Raw genomic sequence first — 12,016 nt, 5'->3', positions numbered from 1 at the left:
TTTGGAAATATGTCTATTCAGATTTTTTGACTACTTAATTGGGCTATTATTTCTTCGTGAGTTCTAAGAATTCCTTGTATATTCCAAATATTTGTTTCTCCTCATCAGATATTTATTTATAACTGTTTCCTGCAATTCTGTGGGTTGCCTTTTCTCTCTTTTGATTCTGTCCTTTGATGCTTAGAAGCTTATAAATTTTTTTTTTTGTTGTCTTTTTAGAGCTGCACCTGTGGCACATGGAATTTCCCAGGCTAGGAGTCAAATCGGAGCCATAGCTGAAGGCCTACACCACAGCTACAGCAACGTGGGATCTGAGCCACATCTGCAACCTACACCACAGCTCAAGGCAACACGAGATCCTTAACCCAGAGAGCAAGGCCCAGGATGGAACCTGCATCCTCATGGATACTAGTAGGGTTCGTTACCATTGAGCCATGCTGGGAACTCCAGAATCTTGTAATTTTGATAGAGTCTAATGTACCTATTTTTCTATTGTCACCTGTGAATTCTGCCCAACACGGCACAGCTGTCCTGTGTACAAGTGAAAATACACTCTTTCCCCCCAAAGGAGGTAGAGTCTTTGTTATCTTAAAACTTTAAATGCTGTGGTAGAAATTACTAATACTTAAATACTATGATAGAAAGTTAACATGTTATTTTATATGATACAGTAATAAGAGAAAGAATAAAAGATATATATGTATATGTATACATTTATAACATATGTGTTTGTATGTGTGTGTATGGGTATAAATGTATGTATACATTGTTATGTATATAACATACACAAATATATTCATAAATTAAAGAGGACAAAGAACATAGGCACAGAACATGTCATTACATGTCTTATTTCTGTAATTGGTCACATGGCTGTAGCTGGTCTTTATTCTTTTACTCACTCTGTGCCTTTAGCAACACCTGAGCTGATCATGATTTTTACCTGGTGGGCTGACATAGACCTTCACTGCTGAAAAGTCTGGGCTGTTAATAGGTCTGCCTGGATTGGGTCGCTGCAGTTTCTGTTACTCTTATTACCAGACGTGCTGATACTAAAAGAGGCTGTCTAGGAGTTCCTGTCTTCCAGACATACTTTTCCTCATTCCTCTTTCAAAGTAGTAGTCCCATTTCCCCTTGGGGTCAGTATCAATCACTTGATCTCACTCTCCTGTTGATTCAGAGGCGGAAGGATTCTAAAACGCTCGGGCAGGAGTCTTGACCCCCACTTCCACAGAATCTTGCTGTGGCTCCTGGTGGAAGCTGTCCAAGACATGTTTCTTTGAAAACTCCATCTCGTCCTTCTTTACTTTATCCCATCTTCTTATCTTACTTTATCCCATCTTCCTGCTTGGAAAAACAGTCACAGTGCTGGTAAAAGACTTAAGCTTAAGAACAAAGACCTAAAGGCATAAGTGATTTAAGCTTAAGAACTATTATGTGCCTAGAGGTCAGAGTATGAGCTTAACCTTTTACCACCTGAGTGGCTTTTTAAATAGTAAAAGAACTTATATAATGGTAAACAAACCCTGTACCCATAGCCACTCCTCACTTGATCTCATCTAAGGAGCACAATAAAAGCAGTGTGGTTTCTTGAGGCAGGGGCTTGGTCCCTGAGACCTTGAGTCCCCGGCTCCCACCTTTACTTAAGATAAATGTCTCTGTGTCTTGTTTTATGTTAACTTTTTTTCCTTAAGTTCCACAGCACCCGTTCTTCAGCCCCATCCTGCTGAGCTGGCCCCTGCAGGAAGCATTTCTCCCTTTGGAACTAAAACCTCTAAGCCCGCAGAGCAATAGGTTACCTAGAACTGGAAGCAACATTTTTAGCAACAATAGTTACTAAAGATAATTTTGAATGGCGCCACTCCCATTTTTATCCTTAGTGGTGAGACACAGATATTTTCATACATTTTGTCCATTCAGAGAAGCAGGTAAATGTACATTGTCCTCATTTTTTTTTTCTTTTTCTTTTTTTGGTTACCAATTATTCAGTCATATTCCTCCCGAATTCCAGATCATCCACCCAAATCATTGGTTAAAACCCATGAAACAGTATATATAGCGTATCTGGACATTTCTCTTCCAAACAAAGTAAACAATCAGGTGCACTACTTGAACTTGTACCCTTTGGGAGGATTTCCATCAATACTGATGTTCAGGAATTTTCCAGAATGGGGCTGTAGTGCTGTAACTCTCCACTTTCAGGTATTTATTTATTTATTTATTTATTTATTTATTTTTTCTTTTTAGAGCCGCACCTGTGGCATATGGAAGTTCCCAGGCTAGGGAGAGAATCAGCTACAGCTGGGGCCTATGTCACAGCCACGGCAACGCCAGATCCGAGCTGCATCTGCAGCCTACACTATATCCTGAACCCACTGGATAAGGCCAGGGGTTGAAGAACCCACATCCTCATGGATACTAGTCAGGTTCTTAACTCACTGAGCTATAACGGGAACTCCTCCACTTTGAAGTTATGCTGGCTTATCATTGCGGAACTGTCTGTATACAAGTCCTTAGTCTTTTTTTCCGCTGTTAACTGACCATAGGCAACTCCCCATGACTCCATAGGGGCTGGCAGGGAGAGAAGGGATTTAAGACAGGTCAGGACTTTGAGTATTTTTGCCACTTACCCATGTAACTTTGCCTTCAGGTCTTACTCAGGCCAGTCCCTTTGATGATGGGTTACTGTTGTGCCTGCCCAATTTTATGGCTTTGATGGGTCAGAGAACAGTAAGTTCATGATGGGCAGCTCATGTTAAATTGGTAACCGATGCTGAGGTGGTCAGAATCTACTAAAGTCCAGTGGCAGTCCAGGAGCTATTTATTAAAAAGAGTGTTTAACTGCAAAAGATGGCAAGCTTTGCTCCAAAATACTAAGTGCCCACACTGCAGTTTGCATGTGGAGTCCTGCCAGAAGCCCTGGCATCCCCATCTGCCACTGACGCATCAAATGCTATGGACCCACTGGATCAGAGAAGCTTGCACAATATCCCGCAGAGCTTTCTTTTCCTTTTTTTTTTTTTTTTTCTTCTTTTTTTTGTGACCCATCACAGAGGCCTTCAAGGATGCCGAGGCCTCTGCTACAAATTTATTTTTCATGATTGTGGTGAAAGGTGTGTATTCTGGAACCTCTCAGAGTGGCTGACTATATCTTCAATAAAAACCCACTCTTGTCTTCCAATCTCCTAATAACTTCTAATCTCTTCTACGTTAAACCAGAGCAGGTCTGGCATGTCTAAGCTACTCACTGTGGGCCACCATTTGATTCATGCATTGGCCACCACCACCACACAAACTGTTAGAGCATGTCTTAATTCCCCCAGTATCAATGTCGAATGCAGAATCTCTGCTGAGAGAGCCTCTATCAATAAATCAGGCCGAACCAAAGTTTATAATTTTTCTACAGTTATCCTGGATTTCTGTCTGCATACATTAGAAAATCCAGGTGGTTATTTTGGAGTGTAGTGCAACGTCTAATGTGTCACATTTTGTACTTCACTTTTTCTTTCTTATTTTTATTCAAGTATAGTTCATTTACAGTGTTGTGACAATTTCTGCTGTACAGCATAGTGACTCAGCCATATATATATATATAATATCCTCTTTTTCTTATACCATCTCCCACAATGTTCTGTCCAAAGAGATTGGATATATAGTTCCCTGTGCTCTACAGTAGGATCTCACTTTTATCCATCTATCTATCTATCATCTATTTACTTTAGGGAAGCACCTGTGGCATATGGAAGTTCCCAGGCTAGGTGTCAAATCAGAGCTGCAGCTTCCAGCCTATACCACAGCCACATCAACACCAGATCCTAGCTGTGTCTGGGCCAACACCACAGCTCATGGCAATGCTGGATCCTTAACCCACTGAGCAAGGCCAGGTATCGAACCCACCCAACTGGATAATAGTTGGCTTCATAACTCACTAAGCCACAAGAGGAACTCCCAGTGGGACCTCACTTTTAGCAGCTTCCTGCTACTTGAGTCTAGTTACAGAACTAGAAGAAAAGAGGGGTGGTTTGTATTATTGAGTGGATCCTGAGGAGAATCAGTGTGGTCTTTCATGGCAACTGTTGCAGGGCAGGCCATTACAGTTTCTTCAGGCAATGAAGTGTTAATCCTTCAGCCTGAGAATGAGTGCCCATGCCCATATAAAGTGGCCTCATATAAAGAGGTCTTGTTCACTGCCATAGAATGCTCTTCCTCTCTCTATTCATTCTCATCAATTTCTTCAAACATTCAGTGATAAAAGCCAGAATCTAGATTTAATGCATGAATGTTTTGATCTCATATCTTCATGTTATTTTAATTTCTTTTTTTATAACTCTAAAATATTTCTCCCTTCCCTGTCTCTAGGGAAACTGCCCATGATGGGGAAAAAGATATAGTTTCCATTCGTTTGGCTCCAGCCTGAATACATGAGAGCTCTGTAGTATATATTGCATAACCGCACAGGTTCCACCTTTAGGCAAGGGGACCGGTGCCTTCTACTCCTTCTTCAGTCATTCATTGGATGCTGGTGGGCCTTCAGTTGGTGAGCCTGGTCACAAAGTGAGGCAGTTTCAATTCTCTTGTGCAATTGTCCAGAAAGAATGGGACTTGTGAGCTCTTAACAGCCCAGACACACAGCAGATATTCCTCGGGGCACAGGTCCAATGAAAGGGATTTGACCAGGTGCAGCAGCATCCACAGCATTCTGCATCATCACTGGCACCACTCGAGTCCAAGCCTCCATCATATCACATACAAGTAATTACAGTCACCTTCTTACTACTCTTTTGCTGCCCGTCTTGTCCCCTTCAACTGATTTTCTATACTGTAGCTGTAGAGTCATCATTCTGTATCTCAAATATAACAGCATCATTTGCTAGCTTAAAAAAAATCTTGCAATATTTTCTTCACACTACTTAGCTTGAAGCCTTTATAAATTTATGAGAGCCTTCTTGGTCTTCCCTGTTCTTTTCTCTCTATCTTTATATCTTGCTATTTACTATTTACCCTTGATAAGCTAAGTGTCCAGCATGTTACCTGTCACACAATGCACATAACTCAAATAAATAGTTGATTTGACAACCACAGCTGTATCAAATTTATGAGGATTCCTGCACTCTTACTTTTCATCTTCTTGCCTTTATTATATATTCCATCTCTGAGGAATATCTGATTCTGATGCCTGTTCATTCTACTGACCTTCATATCCTTTGTGTCCCATTTTTGATGTCTTTTCACACTTGAATCTTTTCTGAACCCCCCCCCCCCAGTCATTGTTGTTTGTCTCTCCAACATACTTTCAGAACACCCTCTGCTTCTACTCGCTTACTATTTATAACACTGTGTGGTATTTCTCTGCTTTCTTTGGAAGTCTTTCCATGATTCTAAGCTCTGTGAAGAAATCATTTAGATTTCTCTTTACTCACTGCTGAAGCCCTGGTGACTATTAATGTACTTGATATATTCCTTGGGTTCAAGAATATCTGTTGTTTACGGAATGAAGGACAGAAAAAATGAATGGAATGTATTTACCGTGAAATTGCTTTGTGTGTAGAGGAAGTTACAGATTTTTAAAAACAGCTGTTCATAATGAAATGTTACCAAAAACACACCAATTAAAAGGAAAATATCACACCAAAAAAATCCCACATTCAGAAAATGATGAAATCTTGGTAAAAGCAGGGAGAATACCCAAGTAAACTGTTAGTTCATATGACAAAAAATACTCAGCTTCCATTTCTTTCTTATTCCCACTTTAAGCAGGAATAAATGTGGTTTACCAAAGAAATCCAGCTAGAATTCTCATAGTCTGAAGGAGATAAAGGCAGAAAAAATGTCCTAATCTCATACTTACTTTATCTGCTCTATATTTTATTGAATGCATACATTCCTTTATATATTTATTCATTCAATATTTATCAGATATTGTGTACCAAATACTGTGATACTGGTAGAAACTGTTGTTAGCAAGTAGGCAATTACTTTATAAATTCTATTTATTTAATAAATTGAAATTCCCATCTGACATTAAAATATAATTTGAAACATCACTCTCTCTGATAGATTTTTTAGCATAAGATTGTTACATAATCAATACAATAGGATTCTGAATGCTACAAGGAAATTTGAAAAATGGTGTAATATTCCTTACTTACCTCTTAGAAGTTAAATGACCCATTGCTTTTATATTCCTAAAGTAATTTTGTATCACATCTTAACAGTTAACATATTACCATTAACTATGATATATAAAAATGAACAGAGTTATTAATGAACTATTAGAATTTATTTATATATGATGAAATAATACATACAGTCTATGCAATAATATATATTTAATATATAACATATTAAACATAACATATAACATACATGTGCTATATATCATGTATTGGCCTCTCACACTTTCTCACTCTCTTTCTCTGTATATGTGAGTGTGTGTGTGTGTGTGTGTGTGTGTGTATTCAGTATTTCTGATTTGGAGTTTTATTATTTTTGTTTGTTTCCTCACCTGTGTTGATGGGGACAATAGCAGTGCCTACCTCTATGGATTGTTATAGAGATTACTGCTCAATATCAATGTTTCGTATTTCATTAATTTTTTATTAAAATGAAAGCTTAGGAATCTTTGATTGGGGATAGGATGAGGATGGTAAAACTAAGCCCCAATTTGGTAGAATATTACAAATATTCCAAAATTTATCCTGGACTAGATTTTTCTTCTTTTTCTTGCACTCATTTTTTTTTCTCTCCCTGCAGAATCTATGATTTATGGCAATTAATTCTTTTCTTTTAATATCATAGACTTTCTTTGCTAAGACCATCAACAATATCCTTTTGACCTCTGCATCAGTTGAATAAATCTTAGGCACGATGCACATTTTATTTATCACTTGAAATAGCTTGCCAACTACAGAGTTTCCTAATAGCATTTTTCATCTGGGCATTTCTCAAGGTATAGATTAAAGGATTTAACATGGGAGTTATCATAGTGTAGAACACTGCAACTGCTTTATCAATAGGCAAAATAGCTGCTGGTCTCATGTACACAAATATGCAGGGCACAAAAAAAAGGACAACCACTATGATATGGGATACACAGGTAGAGAGGGCTTTTTGCCTAGCCTCCAAAGTCTTTGTCCTTAGAGAGTGCAGGATGACCACATAGGAGCCAATCAAGAGGAGAAAGTTTAACATACAGAGAAATCCACTATTGGCAGCAACAAAGAGCCCTAGAATGTGGGTATCAATGCAGGCAAGATTGAGCAAAGGGTTCAGATCACACATAAAGTGATCTATGATGTTAGGACCACAGAAGGGCAATCTGAAGATGAAGAGGATCTGTATGAATCCATGAAGAAAGCCTCCCATCCATGAAACTCCCATTAACAGGTGGCACACTCTACGGTTCATGATGGTTGTATAGTGCAAGGGCTTGCAGATGGCCACATAGCGGTCAAAGGCCATCACAGTAAGCAGGATGACCTCAGCACCTCCAAAGAAATGTTCCCCAAAAATTTGGGTCATGCACCCATTGAATAGGATGGTCTTCTTTTCATGGAGTGAATCTCTGATCAGTTTAGGGGTATTGACAGAGGAATAGCAAGCATCAATAAAGGAGAGATAGGCCAGGAAGTAGTACATGGGGGACTCCAGTAATGGGCTAGAAGTGATGGTGACCACGATGAGCATATTTCCTACCACAGTGAAGATGTAGATGACAAAAAACACCACAAAGATGATATTCTGCATCTTTGGATTTTCTGTGAGCCCCAGTAGAACAAACTCTGTTACGTTATTCCTGTTCTCCATATATTTCATGTTATGTACCGCTCCAGTGCCTGGAAAAAAAAAGGCATCTAATATATCATAAATCCCTAGGGTCTACTGAAATCTGAATTCTTATAGGATTTTTTTTTTTTGAGATAGAAAAAAAAGTTTCCAATTTCTTGAAACTTACTCAAATTCTTTCCCAGGGTGGGTGATGTTTAAAATGTAGACATGAGGAACTTAGACACTGAGGCAGAAGATGATCAGTGTACAGTTAATGATGTGAGATACTTAGAAACCAAGGTGAAGCACTCACCTAGAGTGGCATGTTAAGTGTGAAAAGAGAAGGAGAAAGTACATGTAAAGCTGTAAATGTAAAGCTAAGGAATTTTCCATCCATTCTAAGAAATAGGAAACCAAGAAGAGTAACTGAGAATATGTAGGATGAAAAAGGATTGGAGAAAGAGAATCTTGGATATAACTCCAGTAAAGATGTTTGTGTCACTTGGGTAAAGTGGACTGAGATTCTGCATGCGGATGAGAGACAAAGAAAGGAACCCTAGTAGTGGACTATTTGTAATAATTGACCTAAAGTGTAACAGGATATTGGTGATGGGAAAGCAAGATAGAGGAGATACTATAATCAAATGAGAAACATTTTTCCAAAATCCGTTAACTTTTTTTTTTTTTTTTTTCTTTTTAGGGCTGCGCCTGTGGCATATGGAAGTTCCCAGGCTAAGGGTCAAATCAGAGCTATAGCTGCCAGCCTGCGCCATAGCCACAGCAACATGCGGTCCGAGTTGCCTCTTCAACCTACACCACAGCTCATGGCAACACCAGATCTTTAACCCACTGAGTGAAGCCATTGATCAAACCCACATCCTCATGAATACTAGTCAGATTTGTTAACCACTGAGCCACAAGGGGAACTCCCCAATAACTTTATAATAGCTAATGAATATACTTTTAATAATTGATTTCTGTGGGAATGGTATAATAGCAACCTGTGTGGATAGTATTATTTCATCCATTTTGCACATGGGAAACTATCTCAAAGACTAATATTGATAGTAATATTAATTATCATATAAATAAAAATTTCATTATTACTGTGCTCCAAGTGTATTTGCAAACCTTTGGTTATCTAATCATCAGTACAAATCTGTGAAATGATTACTGTATCATTTTACACTTATTTTACAAATCAGTAAATAAAGCATAGAAAAGTTAAGGATCCTGCCCAAGATCAAGCAGATAATAAAGATCAGAACCATGATTAGATCTAAGAAATCTCGGAGCCAAGATTAGATCAGATTATAATTTTTACCATTTTTTCCTCCAAATTCTTCACACATGCCCTTTATTGTTATGTTGTAGTAAACAATGTTAAACTAGTAAACTTCTTTTGAAGTGACCATAATAATTATAACTGCTTAATAATACTTCTGAGTCAAGCATATATACAACAGTTTCATCAACAGACACATGTACACACACGGTATAACATATTGTAATTCCAAAGTCTTAATAAGTATGTGTTATTGCTTTATTTAAGGTCCATTTTTAGCTTTGCTTCTCCCTCACCCCATTTCTTGTCCCCCCCAGTTTCCCTCCAAAGAATGGGCCCACAGGCTCTTCTTCAAAATGTTGAAAATGACTATCCCAGTGATGAAATATAGTGTTTTGAAAATCAGAAAGACTAGATTAGAATTTTGCCTTTTTCCACTTGTGACTGCTTAACGTGGGGTAACTTTATGGCACCTTACATTCTATTTCCTCTTATATTAAGTGAGAATAATATTGTCCACCTCACAGGCTGCTATGAGAATTGATTGAGGAAAAATAAATGAGCATAGCCACCACACGGTTATGGACAAAGGCACTTCACTTAGTTTTATGACTATGCACCAACAAGATAGGAAGAATGGACATTTTGAGCAGTAATACAGAGAAACATTTAACCATGCAGTAAGCTGAGGATGAATCATCTCCGATTTTACTTTTGAAGACACCACAGAGACATGTGTTATCTATAGCCATTGGTCCCAGGTAGAGTTCTTCATATTTGTGTTTGGATTAAATAGCTGATAATGTATAGCATTCAACAGATTTATGTCTTTGTGTGTGTGAAGTATATTTAAATTTTGTTTTCATTCTCATGATAATTTTAATTATTAAAGAAAATGTCTTGTGGCAAAAGAAGAGTATCTGGTGTTAGAGAGATGGATCCTACAAATTTCTTAAACTCTATGAGCCTCAGATTTTGCATGTGTCAAATTAGGTTAATGATATTTACCAACTCTCTTTTGAAGAATGAATGGGGTGAAGATGAACTGCTCCATCACTCTATTTGAAGTGCTGAGAATAATGATTACTATGTATGGAAAGTCACAATCTTTAATAAGCATCAGCATTATTGAAAAAAAACTTACCACCTGGTTCTAGATGATCTAAATGGTAGTTGGGGCCTCAGAAATAATCGCATCTTCAAATTGACATTTCTTGGGTAAGGTAACTTTCAAGATGAAAAATATGGCACACTCACAAAGAGAATATGATGGATAATTCAATAGCGGATCAATACTACATAAGTAAGTCTTTTTAAAATGTCTTTCCTTCTAGTCTAAAACCTGGGTGATTTTCACAGAAAGCCTAAGACTTGAATTTAGAATGAATTCCTTTGGAACCATGGGAAAATGATGTCTCCAGTCCCACAGATAAGAGGCGAAAGTAGTGGTAGAAACACATTCAAATGAGTCATTCTACCCTGATGAATCCTGTTCTGGAGCTGTAAATAACAACAAAAAAGACATTCTCATCTGTAATGCATGGATATTTAAAGAAGTTTCCATAAAAGTTCAAGGACCTTGTCTTATAGATACTATTGTCTCTCCCAGGAATTAATTATTTTCTTTGATGGAAAGGCATTGTCTTAGAAGCAGATGTTCTGGAGAGACATGCTGAGAAACATTTATTCTTGAGTGGGGAATTGTATTCCCTACACTTGGAGCCAAAACACGTGAATTTCCTTTGTGTATCAGAACCTGACTTTCTAAGAAAGGGGAATGTCATGCAAATAGCAGTGATGACATAATTCAAGCCTGGGGGTCTGTGATGTAATTAAGCTGTGGACTCATGTCAGAAAGACAACTTCTATCTTATCCATATTACAGTTTTTTGGGAAACCTAGTATTGATTGTGGGAGGGCTGGAGCAGTGAGGGCAAAAAATTAATGGCAGTCACTTTAAAATACTTGTCTCAACACCTATTCTTGACATTTATCAGAGGGCTGTGAAAATAAACAGACATTCTGAAGGACTCCCAGTAAGTTATTTCTTGGAATCATGTGATGGCCATTATGAAGTCAAATACAAGCATGGTTCCACATTCTTGTCACTTGGCATTACTCGTTTAGTTACTCTAAGAGGTATGTAGAGATGCATTACCGAGGATTTAGTTTACTTTTCCTAATGATGTTTTTAATATGTTGTTATTGACCATTTGTGCATCTTTATTTTCTGAAATTTCTTTTTAAGTTTTTGCACCATTGGAAAATAGGAGTTCCAAGTTTATTACTAAGTTGTGTTTTATTATATATTCCAGATATAAATTTCTGTCGTATTTATTTTTGATTATATATAAAATGAATATAAACATGCTTATGTACAAAATTTTATACATTCATACATATGGATTTCAAAATTTTGCATATATGTATATGTAATTTTCCCCTAGTCTGTGGATTGCCTTTTCATTTTTAAGATGGATGGTATCTGATGAGCAGAAGATATATATTATTGATAAGATTGAATTTTTTTCTTATTATTGTGTAATATCTAATAAATATTTACCTACCTAAAGGTCAAAAGTATTCTATGATTTTTTTAGATTCATCTTTAACATTTGGGTTTCTGACTTATTTTGAGTTCATTTGTGTACAGCATGGGGTAGTGATGAGGTTCATTTTTTGGTTGGTTGGTTGGTTTTTTGCTTATGTATGTCCAGTTGATCCAGAATTTGTTAAAAAAAAAATCTAATCTTTCTGCATTGAATTACCTCAGTATCTTTGTAAGAAATTCATACATTTAAGCCTATTTATAAACATTCTGTTATGTTTCAATTATGTGTATTTTTTTTTCCTTACATCAAAATCACACAGCATGTTCATGGGAGTGTTGAATTTTGGTAGAATAAATTCTCCAACTGTGTTCCTTTTTGAGACTGTTTTTTCTATTACAGATTCTTTTAAAAT

General features: G+C 37.2%; 2 protein-coding genes across 2 annotated transcripts in view; one reads left to right on the top strand and one right to left on the bottom strand.

The window, feature by feature from the left end:
* The window catches only part of LOC146405189 (olfactory receptor 1165-like), a 458,625-nt gene that overhangs the window by 36,378 nt on the left and 410,231 nt on the right, over nt 1-12,016 (top strand). The window lies entirely within an intron of this gene.
* Nucleotides 6,877-7,815, bottom strand: LOC110259076 (olfactory receptor 4C46-like). The gene has a single exon (XM_021082370.2). The coding sequence runs from the start codon at nt 7,813-7,815 to the stop codon at nt 6,877-6,879; it is 939 nt and encodes a 312-aa protein (XP_020938029.1).

This window comes from Sus scrofa, chromosome 2 (assembly GCF_054392235.1).
Source record: "Sus scrofa isolate SSC_HxYL_T2T_F1_AM1 chromosome 2, Sscrofa_HxYL_maternal_Yorkshire_Landrace_v2.0, whole genome shotgun sequence".
NCBI lineage: Eukaryota > Metazoa > Chordata > Mammalia > Artiodactyla > Suidae > Sus > Sus scrofa.
This window is presented reverse-complemented; position numbering and strand designations above follow the sequence as displayed.